The following is a 26,657-nucleotide window of genomic DNA, read 5'->3' on the forward strand; positions in this document are numbered from 1 at the left end:
TTTCATTTAATATGTAATTCAATATTAGGCCTCACTTTTTTTATTTATAACATATTTACACTTAAATTAAAACTTAAATTTCTAAAAAAAAACTCCAAAATTCATTTAAAAAATTTTCAAAAATATAAAAACTGTACAACTTTTAACTACTTAAATCAGAACAGCAATCTGAAAAAACTTAAACTATTTCCTGAGACATGAGATTCAAAAGCTTAAGGTCCTCTTAAAGGAGGCTCTGTAAAGGCTTCATTTCTGGCTGCACAGCGATTTGCATCTTGCATACTATCAATCAACACCTCCTCACTCAACTTAATAAGTTTCTCCAAGGGACATTGAAATTCACAGCCGGGAACAGTCAGTTTTTCAACCTGGTCCTTGGGATTGTTTCTGAAGTAGATCTTAAGTAAAACAAATCATTAATTTGTAATCATTTTATAATTAATATTAAAATTAAATACTCACCTCCACATAATGTTCCCCGGTTTCCTTACTTTTATGCAATTCAAATATGGTCATTGCCGAATAACGTGGCAATTGTCTCTTCCAGATTTTTAAAGCCGCCATTATGTTCACTATAGTGGAATCATGTCCCGTATAGATGTACAACTTTCTAGACTTTGGCTTTAGGTTATTGTTGGCTTTGTCTTTCATTTCGTTAAACATTTTTGTGAGAAAAGGTCCAGCCTTTATTTTTTGCATCTCAGGAGTCCAAACATTGTACAAATAGCTTTGTTCCGCCAAAAATTGCATTTTCTCGGGATAATAGCCCTTAGTCCAGGAAGGTAATTGAAGGCCAAATTCTTGCTAAAAAATGCAAAATATGAAAATTTTCCCCAGAACAAGAATAGAACTAGAACAGAACTAGAACAGAACTAGAACAGAACTAGAACAGAACTAGAACAGAACTAGAACTAGAACAGAACTAGAACAGAACTAGAACAGAACTAGAACAGAACTAGAACAGAACTAGAACAGAACTAGAACAGAACTAGAACAGAACTAGAACAGAACTAGAACAGAACTAGAACAGAACTAGAACAGAACTAGAACAGAACTAGAACAGAACTAGAACAGAACTAGAACAGAACTAGAACAGAACTAGAACAGAACTAGAACAGAACTAGAACAGAACTAGAACAGAACTAGAACAGAACTAGAACAGAACTAGAACAGAACTAGAACAGAACTAGAACAGAACTAGAACAGAACTAGAACAGAACTAGAACAGAACTAGAACAGAACTAGAACAGAACTAGAACAGAACTAGAACAGAACTAGAACAGAACTAGAACAGAACTAGAACAGAACTAGAACAGAACTAGAACAGAACTAGAACAGAACTAGAACAGAACTAGAACAGAACTAGAACAGAACTAGAACAGAACTAGAACAGAACTAGAACAGAACTAGAACAGAACTAGAACAGAACTAGAACAGAACTAGAACAGAACTAGAACAGAACTAGAACAGAACTAGAACAGAACTAGAACAGAACTAGAACAGAACTAGAACAGAACTAGAACAGAACTAGAACAGAACTAGAACAGAACTAGAACAGAACTAGAACAGAACTAGAACAGAACTAGAACAGAACTAGAACAGAACTAGAACAGAACTAGAACAGAACTAGAACAGAACTAGAACAGAACTAGAACAGAACTAGAACAGAACTAGAACAGAACTAGAACAGAACTAGAACAGAACTAGAACAGAACTAGAACAGAACTAGAACAGAACTAGAACAGAACTAGAACAGAACTAGAACAGAACTAGAACAGAACTAGAACAGAACTAGAACAGAACTAGAACAGAACTAGAACAGAACTAGAACAGAACTAGAACAGAACTAGAACAGAACTAGAACAGAACTAGAACAGAACTAGAACAGAACTAGAACAGAACTAGAACAGAACTAGAACAGAACTTGAAGAGTGGCTCAAGAGAGAACAATTTTCTATTGAAAATTCCCACTCGACTGTAGAGTGAACAATTTTCTATTGAAAATTCTCACTCTGACTGTAGAGTGAACAATTTACCATGGAAGATTCTCACTCTGTATAGTGACCAAATTTCAATAGAAAATTCTCAATCTAGCTGTAGAGTGAAAAATTTTCTTCAGAAAATTCCCACTGTGGCTGTAGAATGAACAATTTTCTATAGAAAATTCTCAATCTAGCTGTGGAGTGAACAATTTTCTATAGAAAAGTCTCACTAAGGCTCTGTAGTGAACAATTTTATATAGAAAATTGCACATTCTATAGGCTATAATGCTTCACTCTGGCTCCAAAGTAAAGTTTTTTTTTATCTTTCGATTGTTTTCTTTTTACCTCTGCCAACAGTGTTAAATACAGCGACTGTATATCCTCTGGTTCTGTAAAGTTCATGCCAGTCAATTCGGACAACTCTGAATACATATACTCAAATGGTTTGATCTCTTCCTTAACAGCCGCTGAGTCTAAAGTTTCGTGTAGAGCTTCAAAGTAACGGGGACAAGTGGTGCGTACCAATAAAAGCTTTAAAAATTAAAGTAAAATAAATTATTATGCTTTCTCTCCCTCTTATGGGGTTGAGTTTATTAACAATAATAAAACCTACTGTATCTTCATTTAAAGGCTGCGAGAATACAGGAATTGGCTGCCAATTATACTTAGAGTTCCATTCCATGGCAGTATTTTTGGGTGGAAACATGCTAGCCAGCACCGTTTGCAGGGACATGTGGGTGCGTGTCACACCAGTAGCCTGGGCATGTACCATCTATTAAGATAAAAGTAATTATTTAATATTAATAAGTTAATAAATTGTCTTCTTTACAGAAGATGAGAGTGTAATGTAAAACTTACATCTGGTTGATAGTAGGTATCGAAATAGCTGCTATAACGTTTTCGCAGCCAAGTGCCAATGTTAAATAATTCACGTTTGCCCGCCTTCAAGGGAGTTTGAGAGAGTGAGAGGAGTAGAAGTGAAACCAAGAAAACCGCCAACAAATGCAACATCAACAGGAACAACAACAATGCAATACCACATTAATATTATACGCATCATCAACGAAATTGTTTGTAGTTGGTTTGTGTTTTTTTTTTTTTTTTTGTATGTTGCAACGAGACATCATCAGTGTTGCCACACAAATTTAAGTAAGAGAAACCAGTGAACAACAGTGATTTATTACAATGCAGCAGTTACCAACCAGACAGCAGCAACATGAAAAAATATTACAAAACAACAAAAAAAAAAGAAAAAGGAAAAACATTTCCCCCAAAAAATAAGTTATATTTTTTGCGTTACAAAGAAGAAAAAAAGTTTTTATTTTTCACCACAAAGTGAAAAACAAAACTTTAAATGTATGAGTATAAATTCTACAAGGGAATTGTTACACACTCAAACAATGGCATAAAGCAAAGCTTAAACAACCAACTGCAACCATGCCACTTTTAGTGGCAATGTTGTTGCCATTTATTGTTTAAAAAATATGTATGTGTGTAAGCATAAAGTTGCACTCATACAAACACTTATGCATGCATTTGCATAACAATTTATTTTAAATGTTGCATTTGCAACATAACAAAAAAACAGAAACATAAAACAACTTGCAACAAACTTCATCTTTCTCTGCTGTTGTTGTTGTTGTTTTCTGTACTCAGTACTTTACTTACATTTGTTATGTGTCCCCATCCATATGGGTAAAATGTTTGATTTACATGTGGATCATTTGGGTAGGTGTCGGCAGGTGTACGTGGTCCATGACGAAATACCTGCAATTTACAAAATGAAATTACTAATGTTACTTGTACTCTCTACAAAAAAATAACATAAAATAATAAACTTTAGCTACTTGCTAGTAGATTTTATTCAAATTTTTTTTTTTTTGTTTTCATACATACATAGCATGTTGCAAGCTTAATCAGAGCTACAAGGATAACAACAAAAATAAATGCTCATATTTTCGGGAATAAATGAACTGTTTTTAACCACAAGTAGTAGTTGGGATTGCAAAGAAATGCTCTACTAATTGCAGTTAAACAAATCAATGGCTGAGACAACATTTAAAATTTATACAATTTTCTATAGAAAATGTGTCTGTGAACCAATTCACATACAATTTTCTTGTCTGTGTGACCAATTCACATACAATTTTCTATAGAAAATTTGTCTGTGAACCAATTCACATACAATTTTCTATAGAAAATTTGTCTGTGAACCAATTCACATACAATTTTCTATAGAAAATTTGTCTGTGAACCAATTCACTTACAATTTTCTATAGAAAATTTGTCTGTGAACCAATTCACATACAATTTTCTATAGAAAATTTGTCTGTGAACCAATTCACTTACAATTTTCTATAGAAAATTTGTCTGTGAACCAATTCACATACAATTTTCTATAGAAAATTTGTCTGTGAACCAATTCACATACAATTTTCTATAGAAAATTTTTCTGTGAACCAATTCACATACAATTTTCTATAGAAAATTTTTCTGTGAACCAATTCACATACAATTTTCTATAGAAAATTTGTCTCTGAACCAATTCACATACAATTTTCTATACAAACTTTGTCTCTGAACCAATTCACATACAATTTTCTATAGAAAATTTGTCTGTGAACCAATTCACACACAATTTTCTATTATTAAATACAAAACTTTAAGTAATCGGTTACTTTTGTATATTATATCAAGTAGCTATTTGATTTATATAATTTTTTGAAATTTTTTGCAGCTACTAACAAGGAAATTTAAAATTTATTAATTTTTTTTAATAAAATCAAAAAAGTTATCGGTTATAATCATAAAGTAATCGGTTACTTTTTTATATAATGCCAAGAACCACTTGAAAAGCGGGAGCTTTCTTTTATTTCGTAGTAATATTATTATTCAAATAAATATACTTTACAAAATATTATTTTTAGCTGCCAAGTTAAGCGGTTACTTGTTAATATTATAAGAGTAACCTCTTAAAACTTTAGTATTTTAACCACTATAAAAACAGATATTTGTTTAGAATATGGTTATTTAAATAAAAATATTTCAGTAAGTTTTAAAATGTATACAATTATTTTTTAGAATCATATAAGTAAACGATTACTTGTCTATACTATGAAAGGTAACCACTTTATAAACTAAAGTTTTTTGATATTTCTTTATAATATGGTTATTTAAATAAAAATATTTCAGTGCAAGTTAAAAAGTAAACAATTATTTGATAGAATCGTATAAGTAACCAGTTACTTTTTTATATTAAAAGCAGTTAACCACTTAAAAATGTGAAGTTTTTTTCATATTTCTTTATAATATGGTCATTTAAACAAAACGATTTCAGTAAATATTAAAATGTATACAATTCTTGTTAGAATCATATAAGTAACCAGTTACTTTTTTATATTATAACAGGTAACCACTTTAAAAACTGACGAATTTTCATTATTCTTTATAACATAATTATTAAATAAAAAATTAAATAAAAAGTTTTCAGTAAATGTTATTTTTATTAAACAAATTAAGCGGTTACTTTTTATTATTATTATGAGTAACCACAAATAAATTAAGTTATTTCGATAAAATTTAATACAGTTTCTAACTAATTAATTAATTCTAATAAAATATCGTTATTTATAGCACAATTAATTGATATTTTCTTAATGTTTTGGAGAGTACTTATAAAAATTTTGTTTAACACAGGGTATCTACAATTCGTGTTGACCTTTCAACATATTTAATTTCAAGTTGTACAACAATTTCTGATTAAAATCTTTAGTTTGGTTTTGTTTTTGTTCCATACAATTTGTTGTTGGGGTTTTAGTACATTATTTGTTTGTCAAAAAGTATTAAGTTAAACAAACAACAGCTTTGAAATATGGTGTGAATAGCAATAAAAAATGAACAAATTAAAACAAATTTGCTAAATTAAAGCAGCTGATGCTGGTTTAAATTAAAAAAAAAAATATAAACAAAATTGAAATATACAAATTAAAGGCAAATACAAAATTTTAAATTTTGAGCCTTAAATTTGAAAAATTTAAAAATATTTGAACCATATGATTGTTTTTCTCTTTCTTTAGGTTTCCCTTATGATTAATTAAAAACCCTAATCTATTCATCCAAAGCAGACGACACTTTATTACAAATCTTGTTGAAAATGACAAATTATCCTTGTTGATCCTTTTCAATAGACACTTAACATGGGAATTAATTTTAAAATAAATTATTAAACCAGAAAATTATTATTGTCCTTCTGTTTATTCTACCATTTTTTTGTAGGCCACATTCTTGTCATAACAATAAACATTATTGAATTTATTATTTTTCTACGCTTCCCCACTTAACAATCCCTGACTAGACAGTGTCTGTGTCATTGTCTTGTTGCTGGAAGAAAGAAAATGTTTCCAACAAAAAGTTTAGCTAAATTTATATTAAAAAATAAAGCAACATAAATAATATTTTCTAAATATTTAACTGCAAAGTCACATTTGTAAAAGAGTGGCAAAATTTTTAACAATTTTATGTGTATAAAAGTTGGCGGCTTCAAACCAAAAATAAAATTTTAAGCTACATATAAATATTTATAATTTTGCACAGACGTTACAATGTAGCAGGGAATTATTTATGATGCATACAATCTGGCACGAGACTACATAATAAACATTGCTTGTAGGCTCTTTAAGTCAAGGGATAATATCAGTTTGGCCATATGTTTGCAGAACCTGCAAATATACGGTCTGTACGAGTCTAGACTATAATATAAAGCAGAGTATATAGCAAAAACTAGACTATAGTCACTATAGTCTATAGCAGAGTCTAAACTATAGCCTAAAGCGAAATCTAGAGTTTATAGTATCTAGACTATGACTAGACTATGACTAGACTATGACTAGACTATGACTAGACTATGACTAGACTATGACTAGACTATGACTAGACTATGACTAGACTATGACTAGACTATGACTAGACTATGACTAGACTATGACTAGACTATGACTAGACTATGACTAGACTATGACTAGACTATGACTAGACTATGACTAGACTATGACTAGACTATGACTAGACTATGACTAGACTATGACTAGACTATGACTAGACTATGACTAGACTATGACTAGACTATGACTAGACTATGACTAGACTATGACTAGACTATGACTAGACTATGACTAGACTATGACTAGACTATGACTAGACTATGACTAGACTATGACTAGACTATGACTAGACTATGACTAGACTATGACTAGACTATGACTAGACTATGACTAGACTATGACTAGACTATGACTAGACTATGACTAGACTATGACTAGACTATGACTAGACTATGACTAGACTATGACTAGACTATGACTAGACTATGACTAGACTATGACTAGACTATGACTAGACTATGACTAGACTATGACTAGACTATGACTAGACTATGACTAGACTATGACTAGACTATGACTAGACTATGACTAGACTATGACTAGACTATGACTAGACTATGACTAGACTATGACTAGACTATGACTAGACTATGACTAGACTATGACTAGACTATGACTAGACTATGACTAGACTATGACTAGACTATGACTAGACTATGACTAGACTATGACTAGACTATGACTAGACTATGACTAGACTATGACTAGACTATGACTAGACTATGACTAGACTATGACTAGACTATGACTAGACTATGACTAGACTATGACTAGACTATGACTAGACTATGACTAGACTATGACTAGACTATGACTAGACTATGACTAGACTATGACTAGACTATGACTAGACTATGACTAGACTATGACTAGACTATGACTAGACTATGACTAGACTATGACTAGACTATGACTAGACTATGACTAGACTATGACTAGACTATGACTAGACTATGACTAGACTATGACTAGACTATGACTAGACTATGACTAGACTATGACTAGACTATGACTAGACTATGACTAGACTATGACTAGACTATGACTAGACTATGACTAGACTATGACTAGACTATGACTAGACTATGACTAGACTATGACTAGACTATGACTAGACTATGACTAGACTATGACTAGACTATGACTAGACTATGACTAGACTATGACTAGACTATGACTAGACTATGACTAGACTATGACTAGACTATGACTAGACTATGACTAGACTATGACTAGACTATGACTAGACTATGACTAGACTATGACTAGACTATGACTAGACTATGACTAGACTATGACTAGACTATGACTAGACTATGACTAGACTATGACTAGACTATGACTAGACTATGACTAGACTATGACTAGACTATGACTAGACTATGACTAGACTATGACTAGACTATGACTAGACTATGACTAGACTATGACTAGACTATGACTAGACTATGACTAGACTATGACTAGACTATGACTAGACTATGACTAGACTATGACTAGACTATGACTAGACTATGACTAGACTATGACTAGACTATGACTAGACTATGACTAGACTATGACTAGACTATGACTAGACTATGACTAGACTATGACTAGACTATGACTAGACTATGACTAGACTATGACTAGACTATGACTAGACTATGACTAGACTATGACTAGACTATGACTAGACTATGACTAGACTATGACTAGACTATGACTAGACTATGACTAGACTATGACTAGACTATGACTAGACTATGACTAGACTATGACTAGACTATGACTAGACTATGACTAGACTATGACTAGACTATGACTAGACTATGACTAGACTATGACTAGACTATGACTAGACTATGACTAGACTATGACTAGACTATGACTAGACTATGACTAGACTATGACTAGACTATGACTAGACTATGACTAGACTATGACTAGACTATGACTAGACTATGACTAGACTATGACTAGACTATGACTAGACTATGACTAGACTATGACTAGACTATGACTAGACTATGACTAGACTATGACTAGACTATGACTAGACTATGACTAGACTATGACTAGACTATGACTAGACTATGACTAGACTATGACTAGACTATGACTAGACTATGACTAGACTATGACTAGACTATGACTAGACTATGACTAGACTATGACTAGACTATGACTAGACTATGACTAGACTATGACTAGACTATGACTAGACTATGACTAGACTATGACTAGACTATGACTAGACTATGACTAGACTATGACTAGACTATGACTAGACTATGACTAGACTATGACTAGACTATGACTAGACTATGACTAGACTATGACTAGACTATGACTAGACTATGACTAGACTATGACTAGACTATGACTAGACTATGACTAGACTATGACTAGACTATGACTAGACTATGACTAGACTATGACTAGACTATGACTAGACTATGACTAGACTATGACTAGACTATGACTAGACTATGACTAGACTATGACTAGACTATGACTAGACTATGACTAGACTATGACTAGACTATGACTAGACTATGACTAGACTATGACTAGACTATGACTAGACTATGACTAGACTATGACTAGACTATGACTAGACTATGACTAGACTATGACTAGACTATGACTAGACTATGACTAGACTATGACTAGACTATGACTAGACTATGACTAGACTATGACTAGACTATGACTAGACTATGACTAGACTATGACTAGACTATGACTAGACTATGACTAGACTATGACTAGACTATGACTAGACTATGACTAGACTATGACTAGACTATGACTAGACTATGACTATGACTAGATAAAATCTGAGTCTTGACTCGATTTTCGATGGAAAATTTGTAAAAACATTTCTAAGTGACCGAGTCTTGATGCAATTTTCTGTAGAGTGTTTAAAATTCTACCTTAATGAATTCATTATTTAGATCTGAAATTATGTTGTTATTGGTTTTGGTTTTGTTTCACATATTTGCTGATAACATAACAATTTTACTGTAATTACAAAAAAAAATGTGTTAATACAGTAAACACACATCGAAATGGACAACAAGAGTCCGAACATTATAAGGATTTGTTGTGAAAGCTAAGTCTAAGCTAACTGAATACTTAGATAACTTAAAGACCTATAGAAAGTATATTACATCGGCTACATTATCATGAATGTTGCTGGTGAAAATCATAAATAACAGTTATGTGCGAATGATCAAGATATTCCAAAAAAGCTTTTTCACAAAAGGAAAGCTTTTTGCTAAAAATTACCCTATAAATTTTAACATAATCTTTGTCGCTTCCTTAATTCTCCCACTGTATTTCCATTTAAGTTTAAATTAAAATAATTACTAATTTAAACAAATACAATCAGCAAAATGTGCCAAAATAAAAAAAAAAATATTATTTCTATATTAAATTACTTCAGCAGAAGTTAAATAATAATTATTTATTTAAAATTTGATAACAGTTTGTAATTAAAATATTTTTGCAACATCACATTAATTTGCATTTTATATAGATTTGTTACGCACAATTTTTTCTGCATTTGATTTTTTCAGTTATTTTACATTTACATTTAGTTGGTGTTTTATTTTATTTTAATTTGAGTGTGTTATCAAAATCTATAAATGCAAATGAATTCATGAATTCAATTTATTTAGTGTTTTTTGCAACAAACGGGAACTAAAGTGAAGGTGGCAGTGGAGGGACTGGCGAAAAGGTGGTTAGTGTAGATTGGAGTATGAAAATTAATGAGTGTTAGGATGTTGAAGAGAACAAACAAATTATGGGAGAGTAATGGAGTTATTGACTATAAATTCGTAGGCATTTACTGCTAGGCACAGTGGTTTCGATTAAAATATGTTATTAATGTGGAACTTCTCCTGCTTATAACTAGAAATATTAATAGACGATGTAGAAAATCTTTTAAAATATTTATCCCACAAAAAAAAGAATTTTTTAGTTTGAAGAGGTCATTGTGTAAAGTGTTTAAACATCATACCTCTTCAACATTCCGAAATGTCTCCTCTATTACTATTTCAAATACCCAAAAGTTTAGTTTAATATTCAAAATATTTTTGAATCAATTTCAAAATTACTCAGTTTTTAGCTCATTTTTGATCCCACTGTTAAGCAATTCCAATAACAACAACAAATTAATATTTTGTTTAATGAAGCGTTTTAGTTTTTAAACATTTTAACACACAATTTATATGCTGGCTGTCTGTCTATCTATCTGTCTGACGCACACGTGATTGATACGAGTATAAATAAACAAAGCTCTAGTTACACTCTCATTTACAAATGCCAGCTAAGTACATAGTATTAGGGTTATGCATAAGATTTTGAAGTGAATAATTTCAAACAAACCAGTCAATTCAACAAGTTTTCAAATAAGGAGGAATCACTAAATAAATGTTAGTAAATATTAAACTTAAAAAAGGCTTCTTTCAGTAAACCGAAAAGCTTTTTTTTTATGACAAGAGTTTTTTACAAAGAAAAAATATTTTTTATAATTTTTTTGAGCTTTTATGTGATGAAAATAAATAAAAAAAGTTTTTTTTTATTGAAAACACAGTTTTCTTCAAAAGCTTTTTTATTATGTTTTTGATGAAAAAGCTTTTATATGATAATATCAAATTATCAAAAATCAATTTAAATGATTTTATGAAAAACCTATTTAAATTTTGCTTCTACATATTTTTTGGTTATAAAAAAGCTTTTTTAAATATCTAAGCGTTTTTCAGCTACTTTCTGAAAAAAAAACTTTATATGATTCTACATATTTTTTGGTTAGAAAGTTCTTTTATATTATTTTATAAAAAAGTTTTTTTTTCAGCTACTTTCTTAAAAAAACTTTAAGAAAGCTTTTAAATATTTAGTGTTTTTCAGCTACTTTCTGAAAAAAACTTTAGAAAAGCTTTTATATCAAATCGGTATTTGTTGAAATCTTTAATGAAAAGAGCTGGTTTTTGAAAAAAAAAAACTTTTCAATGATAAAATCGAATATTTGTGAAAAATCTTTACAAAAAGCAACTGTTTTCTGAAAAAGCTTTTCTATGTTTTTTATTTTGGAATCATTTTTATATGATAAAATTAATTTTTTGAGAAAAAGCTCAGCTTTTTTTTGTGGAAAAACATTGTATTGCGTCATTGCTTTTTGCTTATAAAAATATTTTTGGAGAAACTTTTTGGAAAAAAACTGTTTTATTAAAAAAAAAAAAGAGGTTTATATAAAAATAAAAATTGTAATTTATAATAAAAAAGCTTTTATTTGAAAATAAAAAGTATTAGTCAAGGAAATTATAGAATATTTTCAAATACCTGTTTCTTTTGTAACCAAATTTTTTTTATAACCCTAATATTTACCTACAAATGATTTTAATTGACATGTTTTAATTAAATTTATCCATAAAAAATACACTACTTCCATGCGGAAAATAAAATTAGTATTACAGCAAATGGGAAGGACAAAGTCTAGACTCTAAGTCTAATTAAAAATTGAGACACAATTTACAAACTAAAACAGCTAAGGAATATGTGTTAATTGAATAAGGTTGTATACAAAACGTAAAAGCTCATATGTTTGAGCTTTTTAATGCAAGCGAAAGCGGCAATTTTAAATGTTGCAACAGTATAAAAACCAAATATATATTTTCCTTTTAAAGGCACTTTTAAATCGAATTTCTTGGTTTGTCAACAAATTAATATTTTCACAATTATTTTTGACTCCTATTAATTTTATATGCACTTTAAAATATTTTATTTTTATTACAATAGTTTTCTTTAACCCACCACATGTAACAATTCCAATGTTGTTGAAGGCTCCTTGCTGCCCTTAAACGTCTCCAGAGGTAAAGCCGCTATAACGCTTAAACCGAAATATAACAAAAATAACACCAATTTAAATACCGACACCGAGCACAGAAACGTCATGACTGAGTAAAGTTTTTAAAGTAAATGTTGATACTTTTTAAAGATTTCAGATATTTTATGTGTATTTATGCATTTAAATAAAAGAAAGAGTTTGTTTTTTCATAAGCAAAAGAAAATAAAACGCACAATAAATGTGATAAATATAATAAAATTCTTAACATTTATTTGAACAAGTGCAAAAAGACAGTTTTACAACAGGGTGGCTGTAAAGATATGAAACATAATGTTTACAAAGTGTATGAGATTTAAAAAGAGTTTGAAATCAAATCTAATCTGTTCTAGTTCTGTTCTAGTTCTGTTCTAGTTCTGTTCTAGTTCTGTTCTAGTTCTGTTCTAGTTATGTTCTAGTTCTGTTCTAGTTCTGTTCTAGTTATGTTCTAGTTATGTTCTAGTTCTGTTCTAGTTCTGTTCTAGTTCTGTTCTAGTTCTGTTCTAGTTCTGTTCTAGTTCTGTTCTAGTTCTGTTCTAGTTCTGTTCTAGTTCTGTTCTAGTTCTGTTCTAGTTCTGTTCTAGTTCTGTTCTAGTTCTGTTCTAGTTCTGTTCTAGTTCTGTTCTAGTTCTGTTCTAGTTCTGTTCTAGTTCTGTTCTAGTTCTGTTCTAGTTCTGTTCTAGTTCTGTTCTAGTTCTGTTCTAGTTCTGTTCTAGTTCTGTTCTAGTTCTGTTCTAGTTCTGTTCTAGTTCTGTTCTAGTTCTGTTCTAGTTCTGTTCTAGTTCTGTTCTAGTTCTGTTCTAGTTCTGTTCTAGTTCTGTTCTAGTTCTGTTCTAGTTCTGTTCTAGTTCTGTTCTAGTTCTGTTCTAGTTCTGTTCTAGTTCTGTTCTAGTTCTGTTCTAGTTCTGTTCTAGTTCTGTTCTAGTTCTGTTCTAGTTCTGTTCTAGTTCTGTTCTAGTTCTGTTCTAGTTCTGTTCTAGTTCTGTTCTAGTTCTGTTCTAGTTCTGTTCTAGTTCTGTTCTAGTTCTGTTCTAGTTCTGTTCTAGTTCTGTTCTAGTTCTGTTCTAGTTCTGTTCTAGTTCTGTTCTAGTTCTGTTCTAGTTCTGTTCTAGTTCTGTTCTAGTTCTGTTCTAGTTCTGTTCTAGTTCTGTTCTAGTTCTGTTCTAGTTCTGTTCTAGTTCTGTTCTAGTTCTGTTCTAGTTCTGTTCTAGTTCTGTTCTAGTTCTGTTCTAGTTCTGTTCTAGTTCTGTTCTAGTTCTGTTCTAGTTCTGTTCTAGTTCTGTTCTAGTTCTGTTCTAGTTCTGTTCTAGTTCTGTTCTAGTTCTGTTCTAGTTCTGTTCTAGTTCTGTTCTAGTTCTGTTCTAGTTCTGTTCTAGTTCTGTTCTAGTTCTGTTCTAGTTCTGTTCTAGTTCTGTTCTAGTTCTGTTCTAGTTCTGTTCTAGTTCTGTTCTAGTTCTGTTCTAGTTCTGTTCTAGTTCTGTTCTAGTTCTGTTCTAGTTCTGTTCTAGTTCTGTTCTAGTTCTGTTCTAGTTCTGTTCTAGTTCTGTTCTAGTTCTGTTCTAGTTCTGTTCTAGTTCTGTTCTAGTTCTGTTCTAGTTCTGTTCTAGTTCTGTTCTAGTTCTGTTCTAGTTCTGTTCTAGTTCTGTTCTAGTTCTGTTCTAGTTCTGTTCTAGTTCTGTTCTAGTTCTGTTCTAGTTCTGTTCTAGTTCTGTTCTAGTTCTGTTCTAGTTCTGTTCTAGTTCTGTTCTAGTTCTGTTCTAGTTCTGTTCTAGTTCTGTTCTAGTTCTGTTCTAGTTCTGTTCTAGTTCTGTTCTAGTTCTGTTCTAGTTCTGTTCTAGTTCTGTTCTAGTTCTGTTCTAGTTCTGTTCTAGTTCTGTTCTAGTTCTGTTCTAGTTCTGTTCTAGTTCTGTTCTAGTTCTGTTCTAGTTCTGTTCTAGTTCTGTTCTAGTTCTGTTCTAGTTCTGTTCTAGTTCTGTTCTAGTTCTGTTCTAGTTCTGTTCTAGTTCTGTTCTAGTTCTGTTCTAGTTCTGTTCTAGTTCTGTTCTAGTTCTGTTCTAGTTCTGTTCTAGTTCTGTTCTAGTTCTGTTCTAGTTCTGTTCTAGTTCTGTTCTAGTTCTGTTCTAGTTCTGTTCTAGTTCTGTTCTAGTTCTGTTCTAGTTCTGTTCTAGTTCTGTTCTAGTTCTGTTCTAGTTCTGTTCTAGTTCTGTTCTAGTTCTGTTCTAGTTCTGTTCTAGTTCTGTTCTAGTTCTGTTCTAGTTCTGTTCTAGTTCTGTTCTAGTTCTGTTCTAGTTCTGTTCTAGTTCTGTTCTAGTTCTGTTCTAGTTCTGTTCTAGTTCTGTTCTAGTTCTGTTCTAGTTCTGTTCTAGTTCTGTTCTAGTTCTGTTCTAGTTCTGTTCTAGTTCTGTTCTAGTTCTGTTCTAGTTCTGTTCTAGTTCTGTTCTAGTTCTGTTCTAGTTCTGTTCTAGTTCTGTTCTAGTTCTGTTCTAGTTCTGTTCTAGTTCTGTTCTAGTTCTGTTCTAGTTCTGTTCTAGTTCTGTTCTAGTTCTGTTCTAGTTCTGTTCTAGTTCTGTTCTAGTTCTGTTCTAGTTCTGTTCTAGTTCTGTTCTAGTTCTGTTCTAGTTCTGTTCTAGTTCTGTTCTAGTTCTGTTCTAGTTCTGTTCTAGTTCTGTTCTAGTTCTGTTCTAGTTCTGTTCTAGTTCTGTTCTAGTTCTGTTCTAGTTCTGTTCTAGTTCTGTTCTAGTTCTGTTCTAGTTCTGTTCTAGTTCTGTTCTAGTTCTGTTCTAGTTCTGTTCTAGTTCTGTTCTAGTTCTGTTCTAGTTCTGTTCTAGTTCTGTTCTAGTTCTGTTCTAGTTCTGTTCTAGTTCTGTTCTAGTTCTGTTCTAGTTCTGTTCTAGTTCTGTTCTAGTTCTGTTCTAGTTCTGTTCTAGTTCTGTTCTAGTTCTGTTCTAGTTCTGTTCTAGTTCTGTTCTAGTTCTGTTCTAGTTCTGTTCTAGTTCTGTTCTAGTTCTGTTCTAGTTCTGTTCTAGTTCTGTTCTAGTTCTGTTCTAGTTCTGTTCTAGTTCTGTTCTAGTTCTGTTCTAGTTCTGTTCTAGTTCTGTTCTAGTTCTGTTCTAGTTCTGTTCTAGTTCTGTTCTAGTTCTGTTCTAGTTCTGTTCTAGTTCTGTTCTAGTTCTGTTCTAGTTCTGTTCTAGTTCTGTTCTAGTTCTGTTCTAGTTCTGTTCTAGTTCTGTTCTAGTTCTGTTCTAGTTCTGTTCTAGTTCTGTTCTAGTTCTGTTCTAGTTCTGTTCTAGTTCTGTTCTAGTTCTGTTCTAGTTCTGTTCTAGTTCTGTTCTAGTTCTGTTCTAGTTCTGTTCTAGTTCTGTTCTAGTTCTGTTCTAGTTCTGTTCTAGTTCTGTTCTAGTTCTGTTCTAGTTCTGTTCTAGTTCTGTTCTAGTTCTGTTCTAGTTCTGTTCTAGTTCTGTTCTAGTTCTGTTCTAGTTCTGTTCTAGTTCTGTTCTAGTTCTGTTCTAGTTCTGTTCTAGTTCTGTTCTAGTTCTGTTCTAGTTCTGTTCTAGTTCTGTTCTAGTTCTGTTCTAGTTCTGTTCTAGTTCTGTTCTAGTTCTGTTCTAGTTCTGTTCTAGTTCTGTTCTAGTTCTGTTCTAGTTCTGTTCTAGTTCTGTTCTAGTTCTGTTCTAGTTCTGTTCTAGTTCTGTTCTAGTTCTGTTCTAGTTCTGTTCTAGTTCTGTTCTAGTTCTGTTCTAGTTCTGTTCTAGTTCTGTTCTAGTTCTGTTCTAGTTCTGTTCTAGTTCTGTTCTAGTTCTGTTCTAGTTCTGTTCTAGTTCTGTTCTAGTTCTGTTCTAGTTCTGTTCTAGTTCTGTTCTAGTTCTGTTCTAGTTCTGTTCTAGTTCTGTTCTAGTTCTGTTCTAGTTCTGTTCTAGTTCTGTTCTAGTTCTGTTCTAGTTCTGTTCTAGTTCTGTTCTAGTTCTGTTCTAGTTCTGTTCTAGTTCTGTTCTAGTTCTGTTCTAGTTCTGTTCTAGTTCTGTTCTAGTTCTGTTCTAGTTCTGTTCTAGTTCTGTTCTAGTTCTGTTCTAGTTCTGTTCTAGTTCTGTTCTAGTTCTGTTCTAGTTCTGTTCTAGTTCTGTTCTAGTTCTGTTCTAGTTCTGTTCTAGTTCTGTTCTAGTTCTGTTCTAGTTCTGTTCTAGTTCTGTTCTAGTTCTGTTCTAGTTCTGTTCTAGTTCTGTTCTAGTTCTGTTCTAGTTCTGTTCTAGTTCTGTTCTAGTTCTGTTCTAGTTCTGTTCTAGTTCTGTTCTAGTTCTGTTCTAGTTCTGTTCTAGTTCTGTTCTAGTTCTGTTCTAGTTCTGTTCTAGTTCTGTTCTAGTTCTGTTCTAGTTCTGTTCTAGTTCTGTTCTAGTTCTGTTCTAGTTCTGTTCTAGTTCTGTTCTAGTTCTGTTCTAGTTCTGTTCTAGTTCTGTTCTAGTTCTGTTCTAGTTCTGTTCTAGTTCTGTTCTAGTTCTGTTCTAGTTCTGTTCTAGTTCTGTTCTAGTTCTGTTCTAGTTCTGTTCTAGTTCTGTTCTAGTTCTGTTCTAGTTCTGTTCTAGTTCTGTTCTAGTTCTGTTCTAGTTCTGTTCTAGTTCTGTTCTAGTTCTGTTCTAGTTCTGTTCTAGTTCTGTTCTAGTTCTGTTCTAGTTCTGTTCTAGTTCTGTTCTAGTTCTGTTCTAGTTCTGTTCTAGTTCTGTTCTAGTTCTGTTCTAGTTCTGTTCTAGTTCTGTTCTAGTTCTGTTCTAGTTCTGTTCTAGTTCTGTTCTAGTTCTGTTCTAGTTCTGTTCTAGTTCTGTTCTAGTTCTGTTCTAGTTCTGTTCTAGTTCTGTTCTAGTTCTGTTCTAGTTCTGTTCTAGTTCTGTTCTAGTTCTGTTCTAGTTCTGTTCTAGTTCTGTTCTAGTTCTGTTCTAGTTCTGTTCTAGTTCTGTTCTAGTTCTGTTCTAGTTCTGTTCTAGTTCTGTTCTAGTTCTGTTCTAGTTCTGTTCTAGTTCTGTTCTAGTTCTGTTCTAGTTCTGTTCTAGTTCTGTTCTAGTTCTGTTCTAGTTCTGTTCTAGTTCTGTTCTAGTTCTGTTCTAGTTCTGTTCTAGTTCTGTTCTAGTTCTGTTCTAGTTCTGTTCTAGTTCTGTTCTAGTTCTGTTCTAGTTCTGTTCTAGTTCTGTTCTAGTTCTGTTCTAGTTCTGTTCTAGTTCTGTTCTAGTTCTGTTCTAGTTCTGTTCTAGTTCTGTTCTAGTTCTGTTCTAGTTCTGTTCTAGTTCTGTTCTAGTTCTGTTCTAGTTCTGTTCTAGTTCTGTTCTAGTTCTGTTCTAGTTCTGTTCTAGTTCTGTTCTAGTTCTGTTCTAGTTCTGTTCTAGTTCTGTTCTAGTTCTGTTCTAGTTCTGTTCTAGTTCTGTTCTAGTTCTGTTCTAGTTCTGTTCTAGTTCTGTTCTAGTTCTGTTCTAGTTCTGTTCTAGTTCTGTTCTAGTTCTGTTCTAGTTCTGTTCTAGTTCTGTTCTAGTTCTGTTCTAGTTCTGTTCTAGTTCTGTTCTAGTTCTGTTCTAGTTCTGTTCTAGTTCTGTTCTAGTTCTGTTCTAGTTCTGTTCTAGTTCTGTTCTAGTTCTGTTCTAGTTCTGTTCTAGTTCTGTTCTAGTTCTGTTCTAGTTCTGTTCTAGTTCTGTTCTAGTTCTGTTCTAGTTCTGTTCTAGTTCTGTTCTAGTTCTGTTCTAGTTCTGTTCTAGTTCTGTTCTAGTTCTGTTCTAGTTCTGTTCTAGTTCTGTTCTAGTTCTGTTCTAGTTCTGTTCTAGTTCTGTTCTAGTTCTGTTCTAGTTCTGTTCTAGTTCTGTTCTAGTTCTGTTCTAGTTCTGTTCTAGTTCTGTTCTAGTTCTGTTCTAGTTCTGTTCTAGTTCTGTTCTAGTTCTGTTCTAGTTCTGTTCTAGTTCTGTTCTAGTTCTGTTCTAGTTCTGTTCTAGTTCTGTTCTAGTTCTGTTCTAGTTCTGTTCTAGTTCTGTTCTAGTTCTGTTCTAGTTCTGTTCTAGTTCTGTTCTAGTTCTGTTCTAGTTCTGTTCTAGTTCTGTTCTAGTTCTGTTCTAGTTCTGTTCTAGTTCTGTTCTAGTTCTGTTCTAGTTCTGTTCTAGTTCTGTTCTAGTTCTGTTCTAGTTCTGTTCTAGTTCTGTTCTAGTTCTGTTCTAGTTCTGTTCTAGTTCTGTTCTAGTTCTGTTCTAGTTCTGTTCTAGTTCTGTTCTAGTTCTGTTCTAGTTCTGTTCTAGTTCTGTTCTAGTTCTGTTCTAGTTCTGTTCTAGTTCTGTTCTAGTTCTGTTCTAGTTCTGTTCTAGTTCTGTTCTAGTTCTGTTCTAGTTCTGTTCTAGTTCTGTTCTAGTTCTGTTCTAGTTCTGTTCTAGTTCTGTTCTAGTTCTGTTCTAGTTCTGTTCTAGTTCTGTTCTAGTTCTGTTCTAGTTCTGTTCTAGTTCTGTTCTAGTTCTGTTCTAGTTCTGTTCTAGTTCTGTTCTAGTTCTGTTCTAGTTCTGTTCTAGTTCTGTTCTAGTTCTGTTCTAGTTCTGTTCTAGTTCTGTTCTAGTTCTGTTCTAGTTCTGTTCTAGTTCTGTTCTAGTTCTGTTCTAGTTCTGTTCTAGTTCTGTTCTAGTTCTGTTCTAGTTCTGTTCTAGTTCTGTTCTAGTTCTGTTCTAGTTCTGTTCTAGTTCTGTTCTAGTTCTGTTCTAGTTCTGTTCTAGTTCTGTTCTAGTTCTGTTCTAGTTCTGTTCTAGTTCTGTTCTAGTTCTGTTCTAGTTCTGTTCTAGTTCTGTTCTAGTTCTGTTCTAGTTCTGTTCTAGTTCTGTTCTAGTTCTGTTCTAGTTCTGTTCTAGTTCTGTTCTAGTTCTGTTCTAGTTCTGTTCTAGTTCTGTTCTAGTTCTGTTCTAGTTCTGTTCTAGTTCTGTTCTAGTTCTGTTCTAGTTCTGTTCTAGTTCTGTTCTAGTTCTGTTCTAGTTCTGTTCTAGTTCTGTTCTAGTTCTGTTCTAGTTCTGTTCTAGTTCTGTTCTAGTTCTGTTCTAGTTCTGTTCTAGTTCTGTTCTAGTTCTGTTCTAGTTCTGTTCTAGTTCTGTTCTAGTTCTGTTCTAGTTCTGTTCTAGTTCTGTTCTAGTTCTGTTCTAGTTCTGTTCTAGTTCTGTTCTAGTTCTGTTCTAGTTCTGTTCTAGTTCTGTTCTAGTTCTGTTCTAGTTCTGTTCTAGTTCTGTTCTAGTTCTGTTCTAGTTCTGTTCTAGTTCTGTTCTAGTTCTGTTCTAGTTCTGTTCTAGTTCTGTTCTAGTTCTGTTCTAGTTCTGTTCTAGTTCTGTTCTAGTTCTGTTCTAGTTCTGTTCTAGTTCTGTTCTAGTTCTGTTCTAGTTCTGTTCTAGTTCTGTTCTAGTTCTGTTCTAGTTCTGTTCTAGTTCTGTTCTAGTTCTGTTCTAGTTCTGTTCTAGTTCTGTTCTAGTTCTGTTCTAGTTCTGTTCTAGTTCTGTTCTAGTTCTGTTCTAGTTCTGTTCTAGTTCTGTTCTAGTTCTGTTCTAGTTCTGTTCTAGTTCTGTTCTAGTTCTGTTCTAGTTCTGTTCTAGTTCTGTTCTAGTTCTGTTCTAGTTCTGTTCTAGTTCTGTTCTAGTTCTGTTCTAGTTCTGTTCTAGTTCTGTTCTAGTTCTGTTCTAGTTCTGTTCTAGTTCTGTTCTAGTTCTGTTCTAGTTCTGTTCTAGTTCTGTTCTAGTTCTGTTCTAGTTCTGTTCTAGTTCTGTTCTAGTTCTGTTCTAGTTCTGTTCTAGTTCTGTTCTAGTTCTGTTCTAGTTCTGTTCTAGTTCTGTTCTAGTTCTGTTCTAGTTCTGTTCTAGTTCTGTTCTAGTTCTGTTCTAGTTCTGTTCTAGTTCTGTTCTAGTTCTGTTCTAGTTCTGTTCTAGTTCTGTTCTAGTTCTGTTCTAGTTCTGTTCTAGTTCTGTTCTAGTTCTGTTCTAGTTCTGTTCTAGTTCTGTTCTAGTTCTGTTCTAGTTCTGTTCTAGTTCTGTTCTAGTTCTGTTCTAGTTCTGTTCTAGTTCTGTTCTAGTTCTGTTCTAGTTCTGTTCTAGTTCTGTTCTAGTTCTGTTCTAGTTCTGTTCTAGTTCTGTTCTAGTTCTGTTCTAGTTCTGTTCTAGTTCTGTTCTAGTTCTGTTCTAGTTCTGTTCTAGTTCTGTTCTAGTTCTGTTCTAGTTCTGTTCTAGTTCTGTTCTAGTTCTGTTCTAGTTCTGTTCTAGTTCTGTTCTAGTTCTGTTCTAGTTCTGTTCTAGTTCTGTTCTAGTTCTGTTCTAGTTCTGTTCTAGTTCTGTTCTAGTTCTGTTCTAGTTCTGTTCTAGTTCTGTTCTAGTTCTGTTCTAGTTCTGTTCTAGTTCTGTTCTAGTTCTGTTCTAGTTCTGTTCTAGTTCTGTTCTAGTTCTGTTCTAGTTCTGTTCTAGTTCTGTTCTAGTTCTGTTCTAGTTCTGTTCTAGTTCTGTTCTAGTTCTGTTCTAGTTCTGTTCTAGTTCTGTTCTAGTTCTGTTCTAGTTCTGTTCTAGTTCTGTTCTAGTTCTGTTCTAGTTCTGTTCTAGTTCTGTTCTAGTTCTGTTCTAGTTCTGTTCTAGTTCTGTTCTAGTTCTGTTCTAGTTCTGTTCTAGTTCTGTTCTAGTTCTGTTCTAGTTCTGTTCTAGTTCTGTTCTAGTTCTGTTCTAGTTCTGTTCTAGTTCTGTTCTAGTTCTGTTCTAGTTCTGTTCTAGTTCTGTTCTAGTAACAAATCCATATGAGTATGTTTCACATCATGAACAAAAGCCTTGTTAACTAGTGTTACATAAAAATTTTAACTGATCGATAGGTACACAACGGAAAAGAGCCAACTATTTTCAGTCACTCTTTATATATAGATTCTTATTACATATTTTACATTCTTACATACATATTTTTACCATTCTCTTAACTATTCTTACGCTTAACTATAAATATTTACTAAGGAGAAATTTAAAACAATGAAGGTGATAAGCAAGTAAAAAGTATATATGGAGTGACATTTTGAGAGTCAATGATTTAATAGCTCAAATATTAAACAAGCGGCACACATTTTTGTGATACAAGTTCATTAGCAAAATTGGCATGAGACCAATTGTTTTACTTAGATAGAATGAGTATAGACGGTGGATCTCCCATACAAGAAACGCAGTAGCAAAAAATTATAATTTTTTACAAGGTTTTTTTTAGTTTTATAGCTTCTCTTATTAGCATATGTTGTCATACAGCACGTGAATGATATAAACAAAAAGCAATGAGACCAACAAGTGTTAGGGGGTAAAAAAAAGAATTTGGACGAGGTAAATAAACACGATGAATTCTAATTTTACAGGGTACTAAAGAAAGTTTTGAAGCATTAATTTAGGGTGTTATAATAATCAAATCCAATTTCTCTAAATTGCCTTAAAAATTGCTATTTGTGCTTTTAATACAAATTTTACATAGACATTCAGACAAGCGGACGGACAAACTGAAACAAGCGGACGGACAAACTGAAGGACATTGTTAAATTAAATACAAAAGCGATTTAGAGTTAGTTTTTATATTCAAAGCTGACCGCTAGACTCACCAGTATAAGTGTTATTAAATTTTCTACAAAGTTTTCTGCCTTTACCTTTTCCTGCAAAATCTCGATTAGTACTTTGAATACAAAATTTATATGAATTCACAGACAGACAATCAAACGGACGGACGGATGGATATTTACCAATCCACTTAGAAAGTGAGTCAGAGTCGGTTGGTATAGATTATGAAAGTGCAGGAACACTTATTTCTGCCGTTATAATTATCACTTCAAATTTCATTAAATTGTCTTAAAAATTTTGAACTGTTCTTTGAATACAAAGTTTACATAGCCATACCGACAAACGGACGGACAAACTGAAGGACATTGTTAAATTAAATCCAAAAACGATTTAGAGTTAATTTTTACATTCAACAGTGAGCGATAAACTCACCAGTATAAGCATTATTAAATTTGCTACATGAGCGATAAACTCACCAGTATAAGCATTATTAAATTTGCTACAAATTTGGTGCAGATTATAAAAGTGCAGGAACACTAATTTCAGGCGTCATTACTTCAAATTTCATTAAATTAACTGTGTTTTGAAAACCATGACAAACCAGACAACTGGAAGGACGGACTGACGGACGGACATTCTTAAATTAAATTGAAAAGAGATCTAAAGTCAACTGTTACATTCTAAGGTGAGTGCTGGAATCGCCAGTAGAAATTTCATTAAATTTGTTACAAAATGTAATACTTGTACCTGCAAAATCTCGATCTGTACTTTGAATACAAAATTTACATGAACTCACAGACAGACAACCAGACGGACGAACGGACGGTCATTTAAACATTAATTTAAAAAGTGATTGGGAGCCGGTTTGTATAGATTATGAAAATGCTGGAGTATTAATTTAGGTTGTTATAATTATCAAATTAAATTTCATTAAATTACCTTAAAAATTACAATCTGTGCTGTAAATACAAAGTTTACATAGGCATACAGACAACCGGACGGACGAAGGGACGGACATTCTTAAATTAAATTCTTACATTCAAAATTGAGTGTTTGATCATTAGTTTTGGGCGTTATAAACATCAGTATAAATTTCCTACAAAATTGCGACCTGTACTTTGAATACAAAATTTACATGGCCGCACAAACAGACAGCCAGACGGACGGACGGACATCGCTAAATCAATTTGAAGAGTGATTCAGAATCGATTGGCATAATTTTTAGTGAGTGCTGAACAAGTAGTTTTCAAGCTTTAAAAACATCATCACAAATGTCTTTAAATTGCCTTCAAAATTGTGGTCTGTGCTTTGGATACTTAGCTATCGTGGACAAACAGGCAGACAAGCGAACAACCGAATGGACGGACATCTTTAAATGAACTTAGAAAGTTATTCAGACACGATTTGTATATATAGGAAAAGTATTGAACCATTAGCTCTGGGAGTTATAAATACCAATAAATTGTTTTCAAATTTTTCGACCTTTACATGGACAGACGGTCGCACGGACAATTTTAAATCCCCTCAGAAAGTTATACAGAGTCGTTTGATATTATTTAAGAAAAGTGTTGGTCCATTAGCTTTGGATGTTATAAACAACTGCACAGAATTGCTGTAGAGTACAAACATTTTGGCACATTTTTAAACGTAATTAGGCTATACGATTATATTGTTAATAATGACAGCTTTCTCGATAACAAGTTCAACAAATCAACCTCGGTTTTTTTGTTAAAAAAAAAAATTCCTAGTATGATGTCAATTAATTTATTGTATATATGATTAAATGTTTGGGAATTTTTAGTTTGCGTTTCATTTTAATTAGATTTTTTTTTTTGATTAATTTCAAGCGAAATTTTTGAGTTTAGATTAACTTTTTGTACACTCAGAAACAGCCTTAAAATTAATTTATTAATTCTTTAATAATTTCAAATTTATTTAAATTTTTTTTATTGTAAATTATTAATTTTATTTTTAATTAAATCAATAATTTTTTCTTTTTACTTTTTCTTGCACAATTGACCGATTAACTAAATATATGCTATATCATATAAAGACTGACTAGAATTATTAATCAACAGCTGCTTTACAATAATAATTATTTTTTCAAACATGATTGGCACGAGACTTGTGAGTGCTGACAAAGCAAGATCACCAAGATAGATAAGGAAATTCAATAATTTAATTAAAATAATACAAACAAATAACACTCCAAGTCCAAACATTAATAAGTTATCAGTGAATTATTATATATTTTTTATTAACAAACAAAAAAAAAAAAAAACATGAGCTTCACTTTGTTTACTATAACTAATTCACACTAGAAATGCACTCTTTTTTTCTTTCAAATAAATACTCACCACATGCAATAATTCCAAAGTAGACTGATCACTCTCCCTTCCGTAAGCTGACAAGGGTGCTGAGATGGCGCTAGAACCAAAGTAGCCCACCACAAAAAATGTTATAACCACCAGTGAGGCCGTCATGACGAGACAAAGTTTTCGAGAGAAATGTGATCGCGACATTATGATTAGAGGTATTTTATATAAACAAAATGTTTATAATTTTTTTTTATTATTTTTATTTTATAACAACAACAATTATATTATTAATAATAAATAATATACTTAATTAAGTTAAACAAATTATAAAATAGAATTAGTATTAGTATTAATTATTTGATGGGTTGTTGTGGTTTTGTTTTACATTTACTGATCGTTTAACGGCTATGTATAACATTTAAAGATCTTTGGTTTTTTTGTTGGTAGAAATTCTTGTTTTATATTGATTGAATTGGGATTTAAAATGTATGTTTTATTTAAATTTACATTTAAGTGTGGCTAAAAGAAGTTAAAAGAAAGAGTTTTAGGTTTCATATACAATATATATTTATTAAGTCATAAAATAATTACAAATTCCGATATTATTAGTATAACTATGACAACGCACTTCGTATTAGATATGGACAAGACCGACCATTTATGCCCTACACCTGACTCACCTTCTTCATTTGGCCAAATAAAACTAATTTGACAAATTTTATTAAATTGTCTGCAAAATTACGATCTATACAATAATGCAAAGTTTACAGAGACATACAGACGGACGGAAGGACAGACGGACATCGATTTTAATACAGATTCAATGTAAATTGGTATACAAAAATGGAAAATGTGGTGTTATAAATATCAGCATAAATTTAATTGAATTGCCGACAAAATATCGACTTGTACTTTGGATACAAAACGTATATGAAATCACAGAAAGACAACCAGACGGACGGACGGACGGACAGACATTTATAAATCCACCTAAAAAGCGATTGAGAATCGATTGGTATATACGAAGAAAGCTTTGAAGTATTAATTTAGGCCGTTATAATTATGGGTTGAAATTTCATTAAATTACTTTAAAAATAATGACCTCTGCTTTGAATACAAAGTTTTCATAGACATCCGGATGGACGAACTGAAGGACACTGTTAAATTAAATCAGAAAGTGATTTGGACACAATTGTTACAATTTAGAAGTGAGTGTTGGACTATTAGTTTTGGCTGTTATAAACATCAGTTCAAATTTCCTTTAATTTCCTCATTGTTAAATCGACTTAAAAAGTTGTTCCGAGACGATTTGTATATATAGCTTTTTTTGAGACGAAATTTATTGCTATATTCAGGGCCAATTGTGGACGTATGTACTCCAACAAAGTTTGGCAGTGTACTTATGTAAAAGTTAAAAAGAGTATATTGCATTTCAACGACTCAGAATCACTTTCAGGTAAAATTTGGTATATAATCATTTTCTTTGCCCCAGTGATGAAGCCTATTAAAAGTGATTGATTTCACCATAGAAATGTTCTCCCGAAATACTACTTTTTGTCATAAATATCTGATTTATATAGTTATTCACACAAATTTCTCCACAAATAAGTTATATATAAAAGGAAATCACATTTAAAATTTGTTTGCCAATTAATGCCCACTTCCAAAACTCGAGGTCACGAAGTAAACAAATTATATAGACATTTTGAAATAAAATGGATTTGCTCATATACTAGTGTAGGGTATTATACGATCGGACTTAACCGACTATATTTTCTTACTTGTCCTATAATGAAAGCTAAATATTTGAATAATGTGAATGTACCTTTATAATTATATAAAATTATTAAATTTAAAGCCGTAATAAAATTGTCTTTCAATACATCCAGTAGCCCTTTTCTGTATTTCTTGAATCGAAAAACTTTTCGCATGAAACGATTGAATTGCAACAAAAACAGTGTAAAATGAAACAAAATAAGTTTTTTGTTTGTGAGAATTATCTG

At 32.1% G+C, this 26,657-nt stretch overlaps 1 protein-coding gene across 2 annotated transcripts; it reads right to left on the reverse strand.

The window, feature by feature from the left end:
- On the reverse strand, window positions 1–24,888 carry LOC135954645 (venom acid phosphatase Acph-1-like). 2 transcript variants are annotated; one of them, XM_065504853.1, is made up of 7 exons: window positions 24,694–24,888; window positions 3,651–3,749; window positions 2,841–2,924; window positions 2,596–2,754; window positions 2,328–2,513; window positions 463–804; window positions 1–398 (listed from the first exon to the last, which is right to left on the reverse strand). In XM_065504853.1, exons 1-7 carry the CDS (start codon window positions 24,856–24,858, stop codon window positions 213–215), a joined length of 1,221 nt encoding a protein of 406 aa, XP_065360925.1. In that variant the 5' UTR covers window positions 24,859–24,888; the 3' UTR covers window positions 1–212. The 2 variants fall into 2 exon arrangements, with proteins under 2 accessions (XP_065360925.1, XP_065360926.1); XM_065504854.1 differs by lacking the exon at window positions 24,694–24,888 and adding an exon at window positions 12,722–12,882.
- Between the last annotated feature and the right edge of the window lie 1,769 nt (window positions 24,889–26,657).

This window comes from Calliphora vicina, chromosome 3 (assembly GCF_958450345.1).
Source record: "Calliphora vicina chromosome 3, idCalVici1.1, whole genome shotgun sequence".
NCBI lineage: Eukaryota > Metazoa > Arthropoda > Insecta > Diptera > Calliphoridae > Calliphora > Calliphora vicina.